We start from the raw sequence: 20916 nt of genomic DNA, 5'->3' as shown, positions 1-20916 counted from the left end.
GACCAAGAGAACTAACTCAGTAAAGCATGCAGTGAAAATTTTCGTACTCGGTTTTTCCTGGCAGGGAAGCACCGTAGCAGGGGCTATTCAACTTGTGCTAATTTTGCCCGATGAATATGAAAAAGTGATTTATTTGAATGCATATTTTTCTTTTAGTAATAAGTCTTAACAGCATGAGGATATATTTTTGAAATTGTTTTTGAATGTTTTTGCGAAATTGTAGCAAATTGACAGTACTTAATAATATACTTTTCTCAATTAGTGAAATTGTCTGGAGAAATTTAAGTTGTTTCTAAAATATTCCTGGTGCCCTCTCTGTTAATGAGACCCGGCTACGTGATTCTTCTCCAAAAAAGGTCTACAATACTTGACGCATTCCATCTCAATCTGGTTACACAGGATTGAATGAACTTTTATAGCTTCAAATGACAGCCACGGTATGACTACATATGGTTATTGGTTTCATTTTGATTTTTTAATTTTGAAATATTAATTAATAATATATGATTATATATATATATATATGATATTTAATGATCATGTATGAAGATAAGATTATAATATTTATTAAATTATAAAAAATAAAATGAGATGCTCATTTTTGCTCGTCGTTTACTTTTCTTTGTCGCCATTCTTAATGATTGGTAATGGGAATGGCTAAAATCACAATCAGTCGCGTTATAGACCTTAAAAAATATATCGGAACATAATATTTGTTTTAAATAAAATATGAAACTCATTTTTTATTATTATTAGGTTTGTAAAACTAGCGTAGATTTTTTAATTAAAAATTGAATAAATATTTTTCTCAAAATTGCCAAATATTCAAATCCAAATAATAGACAACACACCCTCCGCAAATAAACTGGGCCTAACCATTGCTAAATGAACCCAACCAAGTTAGTATTTCAAATCCATAGTTTGGGCCCAACGCCTATGCAATCGTATATTCGCCTTCTTCTTCTCCTTCTCTTCTTCTCCTCCCTTCTTCATTCCCAGTGTCCTGTAAAGCTCACTATCTTCTGAAACGACAAATTTCTGTTTATGCCGCCATATTTGACGATTCTTGTCCACTTACAAGCTCTTTAACTCGCTGACTCAGAATTTGTTTTGGCACCGGATCGGTCAGGTAACTAAGATTCCTATTAGCCTTTTTCCCCTTCGTTATTATTTTTTTAGCCAATTGAAATTATGATTAACTTGGTTGCTAATTCTTAGCTGTTTTAGAGAAAATTTTTCCTTTGATGTAGTATTGATTGCATTATTACTATGACATATCAAGGTTATGCAATTTGTACAATTAGAAGCTCTTTTATGAAATTATTATTTCTAGTTAAATACCTAATTAGTTTTTTTCTTTATAGCTAAGCATTTTAATGGATCTGAGGCCTGAGGCCTAGAACTTTCCTTGAAGCTTCTGTTAGATTTTTACAATGGATTTGCCAAATTATTGAAAAAAGAAAGAAGCAATTTCAAAGTCAAAAACTGAATTTGGTATTGGAACTGTAAATTTATGGTGACATCAAGTTTAAGGTTTTAAGCCTGTAAGTCATGATGTTTATTCCTAGCATTAATGGTGAATTAGTTGTATTTTGCAACCTTCTATATGGCATTCTTAATAGCAATAATAATTTCTTTTTGTTCTTCTTTGTCTAGATTATCCCTTTACTGGTTTGACATTGATCTCAATGACCCATAAGCGCAATGTAATTGTTGCAGCTGGCTTACTAGCTTTTGCTGCTGCAGGATTGGCATTTCCCTTTTACATGGCGTAAGTAAATGTTGCATTCTCAATTTCTCATTGATATTGCGGAGAATTTACCCTTTTTTAAGAATAATATGAACTGTGTTATACAGATCATCTAGGAGTAGGCCAGTGATTGATTCATCAAAGCCACTTCCACCACAAGCAACTTTTCGAGGGCCTTACATAAACACCGGATCACGTGACATTGGACCTGACCATCACACTTACCCAAAGAAATGATCTAGTTTTCTATACCATTGTTGTTGGGTGGGGGGTCAGAAAAACTCCAATCTCTTTTTGTGAATTTATCGCGACGTTCTTTTATGGTCATGCTATTTCTTTTTCTATTTGTTTCCCTCCTTTTGTTCTTTTTTGGTATAATACATATGGGGAAAAACTCTGTGGAGTCTGTACTAGGAATTCTTCTTTGATTACATTTCGAGTGAATGAGCAATAGCTTGAGAACTACTCTGTGAAAGTGCATAAATCCTGGGGATGAAATTCTTTTTTTTTTGTGAGTGGTTAATTCTTAGAATATTGAACAAGATTGTCTTTTTAAATAGGTGATTGAAAGCATTAGGAAGAAAGGAAAGCAGCAGATTTATTGCCAAGATAAATTGTGGGCTGCAATGGATTTTGACTTCATTACTCTAAACCCTGTACTAAAGAGGGATCTACTGCTGCTGTTGGCTTTTTAAATAGAACCTTCTTATAGTACAAGCTTTCTAAGCTCTAGTACAAGCTTTCTGAGCTCGCTTGGCTATTCTGTAAAACAGACATTAGCATTCTGTCATTTATCTTGGTACAGTGAAAAATGGGAAGAGTGGTAGTATTTCAATCATCTAATTCTGCATCAGAGGCATGCTTCTTTTTCTTCTTTTGTTTTTTTTAAGTAAATGAGAGTAGTAAAACCAGAATTTCTGTAAGTAGTTAATTTTTTATAAGACAAGGACTAAGTAGTTAATTTTACTAAATTAGACGGATTCAATAGTAGTAATTTTTCTACAGAAACTGATTTCCTCATGTAAATCGAATCGAACCAATTACTTGAGCCAAGCCAATTGAGTTTGATTCAATTCAATTATTTTTTAGTTTTGGCTATTGATAAATATAATTTGGTAAGATTTTTAATTTTCTACTTTTCAAATTGCATGATGAAAATTGGATTAAATCAAAGAAATTTCAATTTCTTCGTGTGAAAATAAAAAATGAATTAAATACTTTAAAAATCAAATCTAACTAAAGTCGTCAACTTAATTCAAATTTTTTCAGTTTAATTTATTTTTCTTAACCTAGCATGGAAAAGGCATATTGCTAGTTCCATCCAATGGAGTGAAGAGAATAAAAAGGCAATAATATTCAATAAATTTAAAGTTAATTTAAACAATTTAATAAATTGGTAAAAGTTGTACTTAAACCGGAGAAGTTGAATTGCATATGTAAATAGAAAACTATTTTCTCAGTTTTTTAATAAAACAATTTTCTTAGAAAATGAAAACTAGAAAACAGAAAATAAAAAATACGTTCACTTGATAATAATAAAAAATTATATTTTAATTTAACTTCATAAATAATATTCATAATTTTCATGATTAAAAGAAATAAAATATTTAAATAAATTTAGAAATTTTGTACGTTTACTATTGATTATTTATAATAAAAATATCATTTTTTTATCAATTGTAAAATTTTTTAAAATAAAGGATAAAATATATTTGCAATAATAAAATTAATTATTTATTAAAGCATAATATAAAATTTTATTTTACTTAAATATTTTTATTTTTTCAAATGAAAATATTTTATAGAAAAAATTATTTATAGATATTATAATTTTAATAATGAAAATGTCATTTTAAAAAAATGAAAAATAGTTAAAAAACATGTATTTTGTTATAAAGGAAAACTTTAGAAAACAATTTAAAGTTATTTTTTAAATCTTAATTAAATTTTGGAAAACTGAAAAACTATTTTTTAATTTTTCAATTTTTAGTTTTTCAAATAGAAAACTGACCGATTTGAATACAAAACTCTATTTTTTAACTTTTTAAAAAATTTTTCTAAAAAACTATTTTAATTTTCTACGGCTCAACACACCTACTGCCCTAATTCTTCTTGGTAGAACAAAGAAATTTAAGTGCACTTTCGTAACCTATTTATTGTTCTGTTCAATTCCAAAATTGTGGCTGTAAAGCCATCCATCTGTATTTTGACTCATCTTGGTCGGCATCATCTACGGACAGAAATGTGACACGTCATGGAAAATGGCATGACTGAAATTGTAGCCAGTGAGAAGATTAATTTGGGGATTACATGCCGTCGACGTGTTAAAATTTATAAGGGGGTGGTCCGTCCATCACTAATCACGAGGTCGAACACACAAAAGAAAAATAAATTCCTCCTGCGAGTATCGGCTTGCTGCTTCCACATGACAAAGTTTGAATCTTTTGTTTTCATTTCATGTCTAGAAAGTGGTAAAGATATTTCCACACTCACAGTAGAAGCTTGCACGCAAACTCCTCTCTGCTTTCTCTCTCTACTGTTTTGTCTCTCTCTGAAAACATCCCCTGATAGAAACAAACCAGAAAAGTTGCTATAAGCTAAACCGAGAAAAGAAGAAAAATCATCATTGAACTACTAATATGGCTTTAATTGTCTCTGCTTCTTGCATACCCAAGTCTTTACTATCACCAACATCAACAAACCAAACCCATTCCAAAGACTCTAGCTTTTTGTTTAACAGAAATTTTATTAGTGAAAAACTGCCAAAAAGAACCCAAAACTTCTCTCGTCTACATGTGGCAGCACCACCATCACCATCACCATCTATACAGAAAGAAGAGGAAGGAGAAGAAGAGTATAGAGTTGATGATGAGAGTGGAGAGGAGAGTTCTGATTCGAAATTCTCCTGGCGGGACCATTGGTACCCGGTTTCTTTGGTTGAAGATTTGGACCCTAGGTTGCCAACCCCATTTAAGCTTCTAGGTCGAGACTTAGTTCTCTGGTTTGATAAGGCCAATCAAGAATGGGTTGCATTTGATGACAAGTGTCCCCATAGGCTTGCTCCTTTATCTGTAAGTTCGTAACTTTATGATTGTTCACAATTGAAGTGGTTTCTTTGGTTGATTTACGATGAGAGATGTGAATACTCTTTTTCTAGTTATCGATTGAAGAAATGAAGTGGAAGTTACAATTTTGGTTCATTTATGTTCTATATCATACTTTTGATTTACTACAATTAAAAAAGATATCTTATATTGAGGTACTTCATTCAATGATTTGAGTTTCCAAAGTTAATTACTATATTTTGATCAAAGCTAATGTTGGACGCAAATTTGTTTCATTGGGTGCTAGATGAAAAAAAAAAAAAAAAAAAAAACTTGGATACTCTTTTTGGCTTATGATTTCTCAGGATTTCTTGCCAGCCAAAGATAGGAAGTAGTTTTATGGAGTTGATCTTGATCGATAGGTTCTTGCCTTTTGCTTTTTAGGAAGGCAGGATTGATGAAAATGGGCATTTGCAATGTTCATACCATGGATGGTCATTTGATGGATGCGGATCTTGCACAAGGATTCCTCAGGCCTCGCCTGAAGGTCCTGAAGCTCGTGCAGTCAAGTCCCCAAGGGCTTGTGCAACCAGATTTCCGACAATGGTGTCCCAAGGTCTTCTCTTTGTTTGGCCGGACGAAAATGGTTGGGAAAGAGCTCAGGCCACCAAGCCACCAATGTGATTAATCCTTTCTTATTTCTTTGTTCTGATTAAGTTTATATGATGATTGGATTATTGAATCTGATTATGTCATGCTTATATGAACACGCATATTTTTATTTTAATTGTTTAGGTTACCCGATGACTTCGATAGACCTGAGTTTTCAACAGTTACAATTCAGCGTGATTTGTTCTACGGCTATGATACACTCATGGAGAATGTCTCTGATCCTTCTCACATTGATTTTGCTCATCACAAGGTAAAAATGCTAGTCTAAGAATTGTAATTGTGAAGACTTGTCATTAAATACACAGAAAAATTTATAGCTTCCTTTGGTGTTTGAAGAACTTACTGCATAATTTAGTACCCATATTTAGTGTTAAGATAATCAACAGTTACAAATGTCACATATTGGAGTCAATTTTACAACATCCTGCTGTTGTTGACAATTATGCACACACTATAGAGATTGCAAGTTGCTAAAGGAAAAGTTGTCATACACCAACTTGTAAACTTCAAGGATCTCGATGGAGATCAACTCAGTGTTTTGAATTATCTGTTGAATATCATTGAGAAGTTGCAAATGTGAATGTTAGGGATCGACAAAAAGTAGATGACTCCGTATCTTTATTCTGCATATGCATTACCAATGATTGATCCATTTTTTTATCTTCTGTGCATAACAATCATAAGCATTTGGGAGGGTTTTAGAAGATGTTTAGAGGCAAGCTCTCTCATTCTCCTGTTGGCTAAAAAATTGTTTCTTCCTTAATATTATTTCCTGTTAAAAATTTAGCTGTAGATTATTTCGTTTTTTCACAAGGAACAAATTACTTGTGTGTTTATGCACTTCATGCTCTCAGTAATCTTGTCACACTTTCAAATGTGTCTTTTAGAGTGGCTTTATGCATATTTGTTGGTAATTCGTCTTTTGTACATTATCACCTACTTCTTCCTTTTTTCATTCTGGTAAATGTTGTTTAACATGGAAAATATCCTCGCTGTTGTTGAAGGCAGAAATTAAAACTTTGAAAAGTAAAGACATTAAATTATTCCTTATTATAAGAATTTAATGTATAGGTCACAGGAAGGAGAGATAGAGCGAAGCCTTTGCCATTTAAGTTGGAGGGTAGCGGCCCTTGGGGCTTTGCTGGGGCTAATGAGGGAAATCCACGGATCAGCGCAAAGTTTATTGCACCCTGTTACTACATCAACAAGTAAGTGTTGCCCTAATAAACTTTATTTTTTCACTCCTCTTTAATCTTTGATCTTGACAAATATTGCTTCTGTGATTCATCAGTTATTATTGGGGACCTGTTATTGGTTTGCTTTAACATATAAGCTTCAAGCGTCACTATCTCAAATGGTTGGTTAAACAAACTTTATCTTCATGAATGGTCCTTGTTTCAAGACTTGAGTTTTGGGTTCGTTGAATTCTCAATTACACAAATGGTTAAAAAGCTATACACAGATTTTTATTTTGAGGTTTGAGGTTGCTGTTTGGTTGTACAATGGAATCTTTTCTTTCTTCTTAATTTTTTTTTTTTTTTTTTTTTTTTTTTTTTTTTTTTAAGGTACAATGGGATTTTGGGATTTTGTTTAGTCTTTAGCTGCTCATTCAAGAGGATTAGGTTAGCTTGACACTTGTTGTAGTTCAAGGCCAGTAGACTACAATTTCTTGTTGTGTTTCCTTTAAATCTTCTAATTTGTTTTACACTTTGAAGCATTACTGATTCTGAAATTTCCATACTCGTTTTTTTCCAGAGTAGAGATAGATACAAAACTGCCTATAGTTGGCAACCAGAAATGGATAATATGGATCTGTTCCTTCAATGTCCCAATGGCACCTGGGATTACCCGCTCAATTGTTTGTAGTGCTCGTAACTTCTTCCAGTTCACAATGCCAGGTCCTGCCTGGTGGCAGGTGTGTTCATTTTAGCTGTGCTGCTTCATTTTCTCCCCTTCTTTTAATAAATCACATGAGTATTCCAATAGCTCTCACCATCTTTTATGGTATAACCTGTTGCTTGTTCTTTTGTCACTCAATGTTTATTGCTCCTTATAAAACTATTCTGTTATGTGGTTAACTCTATGGTTCTTCATTTTGAATAACATGACTTAAAATATCTGAGAAATCAATATGAAGGAACTTCACACCCATGTTTCGGGGTTTATATAACATCCAAAACATGGTTCTGATAATTATAATAAATTGATTATTAGTTCACAAATGAAAATGGTGTGAAAATCAAAGTAGGTCCCAAGTTCATCTGTTTTTTTTTGTCTTTTATGCTTACATTGAAATAATAAATTCACAGGATTTCTGCCCTATGTCATTTGTATCAAAACGTTCTATGCCGCTCGGCATTCCTCTTCATTTTTCTTGTTGGTTGGCATGGTAGCCAATATTTTTCTCATTTGAAGCAAATTGTGATTATGTGATGGGGATTATAGAGGAGAGAAGCCCATTGATAGTAAGGATGCTTTTTGGCTAGTCTTGTAGTGTTCTTATCTAGTGATACCATTTTATCTTCTGCCTGGAAGAGGAAATATGATGCCTTTGACTTGAGGGTTGAGAATGGAAAAATGACTTCATTAGACAGTTTATTTTGGGAACTGATATGTTTGGACATCTGGGGATTCTTCCTTCTGTAGTGATGAATTTGACTCCATTCATTCCTTATACTTTGAAGCTTCTGCCAAGCACATGGCGTTTATCAATTTGATTGTGATAAGCTATATAAAGACTGGCTAGTTCAAGTTGTGCAGCTTAAATTTGTGAAAGTACGATTTTATAACTGCAGACTAGCAAGGAAAGATTCTCTTTTGCTGCTTAAATTTAAAACTGCATCCTTAATATGTACCAAGTTAAATCACTGTCGATGACAAGAATTAGCTATGCAAAGCTTAGTTTCATCCATTTCTTTATAGCCTAGGGTGGAGTTTATTCCGAGATGTCTATGAGCATTGCTACTGTGAAAAATAAACTGTTATTTGGTTATGTTAGGTGGTTCCAAGATGGCACGAGCACTGGACCTCAAATAAGGTGTATGACGGAGACATGATTGTTCTTCAAGGTCAAGAGAAGATTTTCCTTTCCAAGTCAAAAGAAGGATCTGCTGATATAAATCAGCAATACACAAAACTCACATTTACACCCACTCAAGCAGATCGCTTTGTCTTAGCGTTTCGCAATTGGCTCAGGCGACATGGTAACAGCCAACCCGAGTGGTTTGGAAATACCAAGCAACCTTTGCCATCAACTGTCCTATCAAAACGTCAGGTACTAAAACCACTAAAACCATTCAACAGAAATACATACGAAGTTTGTTATGAACCATTCGCATATTTTGCTGATGAAATTTAGCATTTGAATCTCATTTGTATTTGCTTCTCTTCTCACAGATGTTGGATAGATTTGAACAGCATACACAGAAATGCTCATCATGTAAAAGTGCCTACTCTGCATTCCAGATATTGCAGAAAGTTCTAATTGGTGCAACTGTTGCTTTCTCCGCTACAGCTGGTATTCCTTCAGATTTGCAATTTAGGGTTTTATTGGCTGGACTTGCAATTGTAAGTGCTGGCTTGGCCTACATTTTGAACCAACTTGAAAAAAACTTCGTATATATTGATTATGTACATGCTGAAATTGATTAAGAGAAGGAAAGATAGAAACTTTGTATATTGTTAAACTTACAAATTAGAGGATTCATAACAGTTTTTGCAATTTACAAACAAAATTATAGGTCTATAAACTTGTAAAAGTTTCTAATCAGTTCCAATGAAAATTATTTCAGTTATAAATCTTGAGAGAATTTCATACCAATTTTCCAAGATTTGCTTACAATAATTTCTATTGTATGAAACCTTATACAATCTGCCTGAAGTTCCACCATTAGAGTTGAATTCTATAAAATTGTGAAATTGGGATTAATAATCCTAACTACGACTGAATTCCAAATCAAAAACATTTCAAATTTAATGACTGAAAATCACCAAGAAAAAAGTTATAGAAAAGAAAAAACGTAATAAAATATATTAGATTAACTTGCTAATGATTCAAAGAGCTACATTACATTATTAGTTACAGGAACCAACAAACAAAAACCAAAAAGAACCTAAACAACCCTAACCAACATAAAAATCCAGTCTTTATATATAAAAAGACCAAACTTTCAACCCCAAAATCCCAAAACAAAACCTAAGAGCTAGTGAACTTAGTGACTGCCTTAGTACCTTCTGAAACAGCATGCTTAGCCAACTCACCAGGCAAAACAAGCCTGACCGCCGTTTGAATTTCCCTAGAAGTAATAGTAGGTTTCTTGTTATACCTAGCAAGCCGCGCTGATTCTTGAGCAAGCTTTTCAAATATATCATTGATAAAGCTATTCATGATCCCCATAGCCTTGCTTGAGATCCCAATATCAGGATGCACTTGCTTCAACACCTTGAAGATGTAGATCTTGTAAGTCTCTACGCTCTTCTTTGATCGTTTCTTCTTCTTATCGGCAGCGCCACCTTCTTTTGGCAGCTTCTTCTCGGCTCTTGGCTTTTTCTCAGCCGGTGCTTTCTCCGCCTTCTTTTCTTCTGCTGGCTTCTTCTCTGCCGGTTTCTTCTCTGCTTTAGGTGCCATCGGAATCGTTAAGAGATTTGAAGATTTTAGGAATTTTGATTCTTCTACAACGAGTGAATTGAAAATGAAGGAAGGTATAGTATATTTATAGGGGGTGAAGGGTAAGACTTGATTGGTTGGATGGAATTGGCGCGGATTGATGACATGGAAAAAATATGGACCGTGGGATATTTGGGGTTTAGATTGACGCCGAGGATCTTCTTTTAATGGCTAGTGGGCTTTGAAACACGGATCCGGATGAGGTACGGATACCTGACGTGGACGGCGAATTTGAAGAGAGGAGGAATTGACGGTTAGGATTGATTTTAGAAGAGTTCTACAAAAATCTGCATTGCGCCGGTTTGAAGTTTAAGTAAGTCTAACTAAAATTTTGAGTTTCGCGGTTATGCTGTTTAACGCGGGTCAAGCCTTTAATGAGGTTGTTACTGGCCGTCACTATGGAGAAGTAAACGTCCATTAATATTTGTCCACGTGTCTATTCTGTGCCCTTTATTCGCTTTGAAAATGCAGTCGTTCGATGACGGTAGGCGTGTGTGTCGATTTTACCTGGAGAGCCATTGATCAAAGCGAAACGACATGTAGGTCAATACTTATTTGTACTTCGATTTACTTTTCCAGGTCCTTTGAAGACGAAAGGCCTGCTCCTTTACTGTGAAGGCCCGTTTGATTCAACAGTTCATACTATCCGATACTGATTATTAATAGTTGGTGAAATGGTGATTGATGGCTAATAATGATTAATTGTTTATTGCTCATGTTTAATAAATTTTGATAGTGGTCATTGTTAAAATATAAAATAATCATTATAAATATAACTATTTTTCTATTAGATATATATAAAATTTTGAGGTGAATATATTATTTTTTATTTCATTTTATATAAATAAAAATATTAATGCAATTTTGCATACTAAGGCATAGCATAATGGATAGTGCATATATGACTAACATTAGATCTGAGTTCAAATCCCCTTTCCCCCCAAAACTCAAAAAAAAAAAAAATATAAATGTAATATTAAAATGATATTTAAGAAAAAAAAATTTTTTAAATAATTATAAATAAAATGACCATAAAAATAATAGTTTGAAAAAAAATAATTTATTAGAAGTTAATAAACTCTAAAATAATATAAATACAAATTAGCTAACAAATTAGCTATACACGAAACGTACAAAACAACTATCAGCCTTCTAAAAGGACCGTTAAGTATGAACATAATTTACAAAATAACAACCTATTCAAAATAAAATGCTAACAATCTCATAATTATCATGAAATTCTCAATATTTAATATTTAAATTTTCTTTTGTTCCATAAAGTATTTGAATTATATTGAAAATGTAGACTATTCTAAAACAAATATGACATATGATTGAAAATCTTGGTAACTCCTTGAACATTGTTAAAGCCTAGAATAATTATGCTTTCATAAGTTACAATAAAATATAATCAAAAGTATGTCTAATATAAAGTTACACTAAAAATGCTTTTTATTACATTATATCAAATTGTATTATAACTTACGTCAATTCATTATAGTCAATCCAATCCGAATGATTTGACTCAACTTAACGGATTTTAAAATATAATAGGTTGAATTAGGTCAATTGTATTTATAGATAAAGTCGGAATAAGTTACGGATTCATTAAATAAACAATATAAATCCGGTCCAATCTATAAAAATTATAATAAGTACATATAAATATTTATATAATAAATCTTACATGACTATAAATTTTGTAAATTAATTTAGCTCAATTTTTATTTTTTATGTTGCTTAACCATAAATACTTAATTGCCCTTGTAAGTAATTAGTCCATTCAATTATAGCCCAATGTCATATTATTGGACAAAATAATTTTACCCCCAAGTTTTAATGATAATAAATAATTAGTATATAAGGGACAACACCTACTGCTTATCTGTTGACTCTTATTCAACACAAGAAAGAAAAAAAAAAATCAAATATTCTTAATCTTACGTTGTTGTTTTTAGGTTTTGTTACATTATTTATTTATCTTATGATTCCGAATAGCATTTATCTAAAAAAAAAAAAAAAAAAAAAGATTTCAAGTATCTAATTAAAGCACCATTTTATCAACAAATTAATGATATTGGTATTTTTTTAAATTGCTTGTTTTGTAATATCGCAATTGAAAAATTAATATTGTAATTTGTGAAACTTATAATATAATTAATTTACTTAAGTATAAGTAATTTTGTTAGTTAGTTATCTTAAATAATTGTATTTTGTTTAAAATTTTTTACTAAAAGGCTCACGTCCAACATGTATTCAACTCAACTCAACTTATTTACAACTTGTGAATTCACGTATTTGAAGAATTAAATATGGTAAAAAAAAATTGTTAACCCTAAGCATCATAGTATTTATAAGTATAATTTATTTTTTTTCTTTCAAAAAATAAAGTATAATTTATTTTTGTAATTAGATAATTCCAACTTTACAAAAATCAGGGTCCACTCAGATCCAAATATAAAATAAGAATTATATTTTTTTCTCTAAAAAATTAATAAATTGATTAAATTTCTAAATTAAATAATAAAAATTACAAAAAATCAAACAAACTTATAAAATCTTTGTCTTGCGAGATAACATTGCCAAAATGTTTAATGAGCCTTTCATTGTTGAAGTGTGTGGGTAATTAATTCTACATTGGATAAATACATATTGATAAAATGGTATATAATGAAGAGGGTAAACTTACCAAAACGACTTAGGTCATTTTGTTTTAAAGGTAAGTTAACTCTTTATAAGTCCAAATATTAAATGAATTACTAATTAAATTTGATTTGATTAATTTGCTCTAGGGCCTAGATTCTTTACAAGGCATTAGAGCTTGGGCCCTGTAACCTACATGAGGGAAGTTTCCGTGTGGATCATACTCTGATGGGTCTATGCTAGCTTATCGAATGCTTGTCAAGTGGCTTAATTGCCACTGATGGATGCAAATTTGGTCATCGCATGCTTATTAAATAGTCTAATTGTCACTTGAGAGGAGGGTGTTAAAGCGCGAGGGTAATCCCACATTAGATTAATGCATAAACCAACTAAAAAGCTTATTTCATTATATGTTAAAAAGATAAATCCAACTCATTATAAACTTAAATATTAAATAAATTATTAATTCGATTTGATTAATTTGCTCTTAAACCTAAATTCTTAACATTCATAAAAAGAATTAACTTCTTTAGTTAATCGGGATGGACTTTTTTGAATTTCACTGGTAATTTGATGGAGTTTAATTTTTGTGCAATTTCTGACGGAAGCTTAGTTGTTCTTAATCATCCTCCTTAATTATATGTACAAATACACTAATGTATGTTTCATGAAACACTTCCTCTAAATACTATTATAAATATTACACTCCCAAACATTATAATTAACAAAATAGTGTTTTAACCTTGGTAAAAATACTAAACTTTAACCTAAAATTAGATCTAAGTTATTGTCGCCCAAATATTGGCATTGATTGTTGCCTATATCTTGATATTTTGTTCTTAGATCTAGTTCTGAATTGTTGTTATCACCATTATGGTGATTTTATCGAATATATTTTATTATTTGAATAATTATGCAGAAAAAAATATAGATCTTCTCTCTAATAGTAGGAAGAAATTTGAAGGTAATCAGATCGGACCTGTAGAAAGACTATGGAGTCGAACAGTGACCATAAATAGCCACCAAACGGAGCAAGCGATCGCCTATGACACAAATATTATGCTCTGTTAACTCGATCAGATACTTTAAATCAAGATTATGTTTTTTTATTCTTTATATAAATAGTTTATTATTTATTATTAGACTTTATATATAAAAATATAAAAATATATTGATCTGTATTCCGTATCTGTATGCAGTTTCCAATAATGAGATTTCTAATTTGATTTTTCTAAAAAAAAAAAAAAAAAAAAAAAACTCTACCATGAAAACTCTTGCTGGATAAGAACTTAACTCTACACAGAATTTAAGATGCTCCAAAATTTTTACCAAAAAAACTCTAGAGATGAATTTATACGTATCTAAACTTTTTTTTTTTTGAAAGGAATATTTATCTAAACTTTGGTTGAAGTATTATCTAATTTCCATATTAAAAAAACGTTTTGATAAATTCATCATGAGAAAACAACAGCACATACGCATAGCTATTACGTTTCCATGTCAAGATCGATGAGTTAGAAGTAGAACTGTTAATACATGAACTATGAATTTGCAAAAGCGTAATTAACTACCTCCCTCATGCATGGTATCCTGCACAGAAATTAAAGACACAAAAAAAAAAAAAAAAAAAAGGTTAGATAAACCTATATATATTTAATACTATGTGTGTGTATATTTTCTTGAGAGCCATTTTGTCAGTGAGACTTGAATCCACAAATTGAAGAGCTAACCCACTCCAAATATATAGTTGCTTCTAGGGATGATGGAATGACTCCACCTGTTGGATATCCGGTCCGATCCAAGTTGAATGCTTCAGATTTTATCCGATTCATTTGGTGGTGAATCGGATATGGATTTTTAAAATAAATTTCATATATATATAAATCAGATATGAAAATAGCATAATTAATCTAATAAAATCCGATTCATGAAAATAATTTTTCTTTTTTCTTATATTTTTAAAATTGTTGATGGTAATTCTAGATGTGCAGTATCATTTATTATTCTCTTCTTTTTTTTTATCTTTAAATTATTATCTCAAACTCTTTTACCATTTTTGTTTATATTGTTTTCGATCTCTATTTCAAATAAAAGAATATGAGTTGAATATTAAGCCCACCAGTATGATTTCTTTTGCATTTGACAATTTTTAAAGTCTTTCTAGTTGTCATAATATACAATATTTTTGACTAGTGTTAAGATTTTTTGTGTTTTCAAGCACAATAAATAATATGAATCTTATTAAATTATTATTTTCTTTTTCTTTTTCTTTTAAACATAATAAAAATTGGATAATATCCGGTCCAACTCGATCTGTTCTGACATCTGATCCGAATCCGAATGGACATAAATATATGAAAATCTTCATGAATCAAATATGTATTTTGCATAATCCGATCCAAGTCTGATCCATAATCATCCCTAGTTGCTTCTTGCCCTACAACATAAGCGATGCATATAATTCTAAAACCCCAATTACTATATCTTCATATGTACTCTCTGAATTATAGTTTATCTAACATCTCCAGCCCTCCCCTTTTTTGAAAAAAAGAACAAAAAAAAGAAAAAAAAGAAAAATTATCAATCTACATGCCAGATTGAATCGTGGAGTTGATTGTATATTTTGTTAGTTTTTCAACCACTTTGTCTCATATCTATGTGTAATCTTCCTTTAGACAATATTTATATTATTTTTGTCTCTCCTATTTATAAATTCTGGCTTCGCTCCTATCCTCAGCACATAAAATAAAAAAAACTAATTAATTTGAAGCATATGACAAAGAACAAATGGTCTCTTAATCAATTGAGAAGTAATGTGTTTGATGAACATATATAAGAGCTTGTCTAATTAACTAAGCATACATAAAATTGAAAAGGACATATTTTTATAGTAAAATAAATATTTCATATTAGTTTCATCACATTTTACATGACTAATGTGGCAGATGGTAAATAGATTACATAAAAAAACTCTGAGGAAATGATAATCATGCTTATGATGATAATTAAATAAGTAACTAAATACATATTGCTATATACAAGATATTTATTAATTTACCTGATCTAGTTGCATTTGAATTCCATTTCTGTTGTAGCTGGCTTTGTAGAAGAAGAAGTAGCAGTAGTTGCTGGAGAGTGTCCAATAAACAAAGCAACATGACCCATTAATTTGTCTTTCCTAGAAAATGTTGTGCCACAAGAGCATTGCCATTTAACATCTCCACAATGCTTCTCATGAGTTCTCAAATCAGACAACACTGAGAATTGCTTCCTATTACACCTCTTACAGACATACATTTTAGGGCAATGACTTCTCTTGTAATGATTCTTCACACAGATCATAGACTTCAATGGCTGAAACTTCACATGTTTTTTATTCCACCTGCACCCTTCTTGCGGACACGAATATTTTCTTGGCAACTTCAAACGTGACTCCTTATCATTATTATCAATATCATCTCCTTCACTTCTACTATTCTTCATTGGATTGCTTAAAGCTGCGTGAGTCTTATATTCATCTCCATGAGCTCTCATATGCATCCTTAAATTCGCATCGCGCTTAAACCCCTTACCACAAACTTGACAGTAATGAGAGTACTTAGCCAATAAATCTGCTGCATCTAACTCAATTATGTCGTAATTCTTCATTACGGATGATAATTTCTCTTCTATATTATTTTCTACATTTTCTCTTTTATTTTCCATCTTATTATTATTATTACTAATAACAACCATACCTCGATTACTATTATAACTATTGTAGTTTTCACCATACCAATCAAAGGTTTCGCTAGAGAAGTAGCTTTTCCCTCTATCACTGCCACCAAAATTTGATTGCAGCAACTCGTTTTCTTGAACCCTATTAGCATTAGCTACAGCCGGTCGGTGCAGTTGATTGGTGCTAGGATTACTAGTACCCATTTGTTGGCAGGTGAAAACCATTGAAGATGCAGTAACAATGATTTCTTGAATCATGGTGCTCATTCTTGTTATTGCTAGAGACGTTGATTCAGGCTGTTGAGCAGTTTGATCCGGCGAGATGATGATACTAACCAACGATTGAACTTGGTTAACCTTTTCTTTGAGGAGGGAGAGACTATAAAGTAGAGAATTTGAATGAGAACTAATTTCCATGGTTGAACTTGCTTCAACAATAGAGCTCGAAACAAAAGTATCATCAGAATATATATCTAAACCTTGTGATAAATTAGGGTAACAAGGATTATTATTATCACTTGTCTGCCCTAAAATCATTTTTATCAAAAAAAGATGAACACCCTTTTTGTGTATAAGTTTTGCCTGGATAGGTTTTGGGTGTTCTCTGTTAAAAAGCTTGTCATCATACAAGACTAAGCTATATATATATGTGCAATGAAAGTATAGTTATCTAACTTGCAACAAAGACAAATTAAAAGAAAGTGATGACAGAGAGATATGGAAGTCAACTTAGAGGCAGCGATTGAGTTCATCCCCAAGTAAAACCTCCCTCGTATGTTACCAATCCAACATAGAGACAACTCTATCAAGAGATTAAGACAAGTTGGCAAGAATATGTATTTTATAACATTAATAAGCAAAAATCATTTACTTGTGTATTAATTAAATATTGTCTGCTCTTATAGATAGTCTGACAATTACATTTTTATGCTTTAGATTACGTTGTGCCATTCATTATATTATTCTCCTTTGAAGATAAAGGAAAAATAAAATAATAATTCTGAAAATAAGATCATTTTCCCACGTCAATCTCCACGCAGTAGTTGACATTTTCAAATGGAGCGATGCTTCCAGTGATAATTAACTACAAAGAAAATATTTGTCTAGACTCGGTTTATAGCTCTATTTATAGACTAAGCCAATAAAAATAACAATTAACGATAAGTCTATTCTTAACGAGACTCATTTTATCATTTTGCCCGTTTTTTCACAGCCAAATTAAGTATGCTTGATTGGTTTTTCTTTTTATCATATCAGAAGATAAATTTAGAGTGCAAGTTGAAGGATTTTGAATTATTAAATTTTTTTAGGATTTTCAATGAGCTTGGAAAAAAAAAGAATAAAAGACATCTTTGACTGAAAATCTGGTTTTAATTATTTTCACTTCAAAATATATGGAATAAGAGTTATCACTAAATTAAATCTAACCCAACAATTAAAATCTTTTCTAATTTTCTTGTTTAATACTATGGTTTCTGTTTTTCAATTCATCTGAACACATGTACATGGCATATATGAGTCACTAATTCAACTGTAAGAAATTGCTAACTCTAATATATGGTTTTATGTTCAAATAGTGGTAAAAAGTTTATAATGGGCCAAAAATAGAAATTTTTCTATATTACATATAAATGTGAGAATACGGTAAATAATGAGATTTCGAATAATGCTTCTAAAAAAATTTAAACATCAACTACCAATTAGAAAATTATAATTTATTAGTTGATTGGATATAATTTATTAAAATTATTTCTAAAACAAATAGATATAGATAATTAAGCATTTCAAAATTTTAAGTTTTATTTTTTTTCTAAATTTATTTTTTAATAATATACATATATGATAATGAGACATTTAAAAATTTTTAATATTTTATTTTTTAAATATTTGATTCTGTTTTATTATAATCTAAAATATTTTATTTAGGAGAGAGATAAAAAATATTTATCTTTTTATAATTTTTTTTCCTTTATATTTGTATAAATTGATCGGATATATTTTTTAAAAAATAAATTTCAAATAGAAATTTTTTAATTTTTAAAATTTATTTTTAAATAAAATGAACATGTGTGTAAGATGACCAACAGTTGAAAATTTTAATTTTAAAAATATATATAATATTTTTATTGTGATATATATATATATATATGATATTGTAGAATTATACATATACAATTATAATGAATTTTAGATAAATGATGACATAAATTGAATTGAAGTGTATGTATATATACACTGTTGTTTTATTAATTAGCCGTTATATCTATATTATTAATCTCATATGAATTTTGTTTTAACACTATAAAAATCTAAATATTATAAGACAAAAATTATAACCAATATTTAATATTAAAAAAATAAAAACGAATATAAATAATAAGTAAAAGCGAGCTATGACATAAAAAATTGAATAAATACGATTAACGAGTATAGTCAATGTACAACGCACGTCATAAAAGACTAATAACTTTAAAATAAGAAAAAATATAGCTATACTTTTAACTTTTAATCTTTTATGCGACAATCATTAAATCTTTCAGCTTGTAAAATTTTTATTTATCAAACACTTTAATTTTGATAATTGCATCTATTAAATATTTAAACTTATAAAATTTATTTTTTGGATGCTTATAAAATAGCTAATAGTACGATTTTAAAATGTTAATTTATTCAGTAAATGTAATTCTATAAATTGAAATACTTACTCGGTTAATATTGGAGGTGCCATTAAATTCTTTTCATATAAAATTTAAATACTAAGGCTACGTTTGTTTCCCTAAAATAAGTTGCAGGAAAATAACTTACTGAAAAATATTTTCATAGAAAACATTTTCTTTGAAAAATATTTTTCAAATGATTTATTTTCCGTTATTTTGTTGTAATATTGAAAATTAGTTAAAAATATTAACGTCTTTATCTCATAAGACCATAAAAAATATTAATAATAATAGAAATTTTATAATTTTATTGCTAAATATGAAAAGAATGCAAAAAAATATATATAAAAATTATGAAAGCCGCCGGTGGTGGTAGCCGATGGTGGTGGTCGGTGGTAAATGGTGGCTGGTGGTAATAACTATGATGAGTAATACATTAAAAAATATGGATTTATAAGGTTCATCAATGTTTGAAAAATGTTTTACTCTCTCGAGAATGAGAAGTTATTTTTCTTAAAAAGTGACTTAATTTTCTTTTAATCAGGAAAATATTTTCTGTTGACTTATTTTCCTGAACGCTCCAAACAACGAAAAATTGCGAAAAATATTTTATTGCAAGTTATTTTATGGAAACAAACGGATCTTAATAATAATAATAATAATAATATATACTAGTATTTTTTTTTGTGCTAGACTATAAGTGTTCACAGCCTATTGGATTCAGTTTAATCCTACTTGTACCGTGTTAGGCCTTTGAGAGAGATGTGCATGTACTCTCAAGAATAATTTTTTTCAATTACAAAACTCCAATACTTGTCCAAGGGACAGTGTATTAATTATACTTATACTCGAGGACTATTTACTTGAGATGGTGTTATTTTTACTTCATGCAAAGCCCAAAAGCATTTGATGATTTAATATGAAAAATATTATAAAAAGTTCATTTATAACTTCAATGTATTCAATGTACCAAAGAGCAGGGATGAAGCTAGGAATATTTATAAAGGATGGGAGTATACTCCAATAAAAATTTTGTAAAAATAATTTTTACAAGAGAGGGGCAATTGACCCTCTCCTCCATCATGTAGCTTCGCTACCGAAGAGTGACTTTACTCTGTGATTTTCTTTGTTATATATTTGTTCAATTCCTTAATTTGGAACAAATAATAGTTGGATGTGTAAATTAGAAAGTTCAAATAATATATGACAAACCCTTTATTATAATTTTTTTTTTCGGTGATGTTATTTCAAGAGTATAAATTGTTATTAGCTGAACAAAATTTTGTGTAAACTATCGGACCCCAAGTACCAATTCAGTTCAAGGCTTAACCATAATTAAGGTTTCTCGCTCCTTTTTGCAGGTGTATTTAGCGGGAATCAAATCCGAAATCTCTTTTTACATACTCAGTCTGTGTTACTAACTGAGTGACAACCCGTAAATAGTTGAGCAAAATCTATTAATAGATAAAATTACACTTTATATTCCTTTTACTTATCTCATTCTTACATCACTCTAACGAATTCTCACGTGAATGTAAAATTACCTGATTCTTTACTTTAAATGGTGCTAGAGTTAGAAAAAAAAAAAAAAAAAGAAAATCCTCTTTTACTTCCTTATCCTTTTTGGATTTGTTTTTTTACGAATCCATTTCCTATTTCTAAAAAGTTGATTGAAAAATAATGGAGGGTGAAACTTCATGAATAAGTCAAAAAAAAAAAAAAAAAAAAGGTTGTTTGTTTAATAAGGTGAAGAAGGAGAAAATAATG

General features: G+C 30.2%; 4 protein-coding genes across 5 annotated transcripts; 2 read left to right on the top strand and 2 right to left on the bottom strand.

The window, feature by feature from the left end:
* Positions 1-938: 938 nt before the first annotated feature.
* Positions 939-2588, top strand: LOC105627998 (uncharacterized). 2 transcript variants are annotated; one of them, XM_020676845.3, is made up of 4 exons: positions 939-1129; positions 1365-1544; positions 1657-1771; positions 1858-2588. In XM_020676845.3, exons 3-4 carry the CDS (start codon positions 1689-1691, stop codon positions 1985-1987), a joined length of 213 nt encoding a protein of 70 aa, XP_020532504.1. In that variant the 5' UTR covers positions 939-1129; positions 1365-1544; positions 1657-1688; the 3' UTR covers positions 1988-2588. The 2 variants fall into 2 exon arrangements, with proteins under 2 accessions (XP_020532504.1, XP_012064673.1); XM_012209283.4 differs by lacking the exon at positions 1365-1544 and having other exon boundaries at positions 945-1129.
* A 1525-nt stretch (positions 2589-4113) lies between these two features.
* Positions 4114-9264, top strand: ACD1 (Pheophorbide a oxygenase family protein with Rieske 2Fe-2S domain-containing protein). Its single transcript, XM_012209284.4, has 7 exons — positions 4114-4821; positions 5239-5474; positions 5590-5716; positions 6538-6674; positions 7222-7381; positions 8465-8740; positions 8863-9264. The coding sequence occupies exons 1-7, from the start codon at positions 4390-4392 to the stop codon at positions 9115-9117; spliced, it is 1623 nt and encodes a 540-aa protein (XP_012064674.1). The 5' UTR covers positions 4114-4389; the 3' UTR covers positions 9118-9264.
* Positions 9265-9467: 203 nt separating this feature from the next.
* HTB2 (histone B2) lies at positions 9468-10169 on the bottom strand. Its single transcript, XM_012209285.3, has one exon. It carries the CDS (start codon positions 10091-10093, stop codon positions 9662-9664), a length of 432 nt encoding a protein of 143 aa, XP_012064675.1. The 5' UTR covers positions 10094-10169; the 3' UTR covers positions 9468-9661.
* A 5480-nt stretch (positions 10170-15649) lies between these two features.
* On the bottom strand, positions 15650-17115 carry LOC105628306 (C2H2 and C2HC zinc fingers superfamily protein). The gene has a single exon (XM_020676916.3). The coding sequence runs from the start codon at positions 17027-17029 to the stop codon at positions 15839-15841; it is 1191 nt and encodes a 396-aa protein (XP_020532575.1). The 5' UTR covers positions 17030-17115; the 3' UTR covers positions 15650-15838.
* Between the last annotated feature and the right edge of the window lie 3801 nt (positions 17116-20916).

This window comes from Jatropha curcas, chromosome 1 (assembly GCF_041381405.1).
Source record: "Jatropha curcas cultivar XTBG-Jc1 chromosome 1, XTBG_Jcur_1.0, whole genome shotgun sequence".
NCBI classification, from domain to species: domain Eukaryota; kingdom Viridiplantae; phylum Streptophyta; class Magnoliopsida; order Malpighiales; family Euphorbiaceae; genus Jatropha; species Jatropha curcas.
Note: the sequence above shows the minus strand (reverse complement) of the source record. Positions and strands in the feature narration are given on the sequence as shown.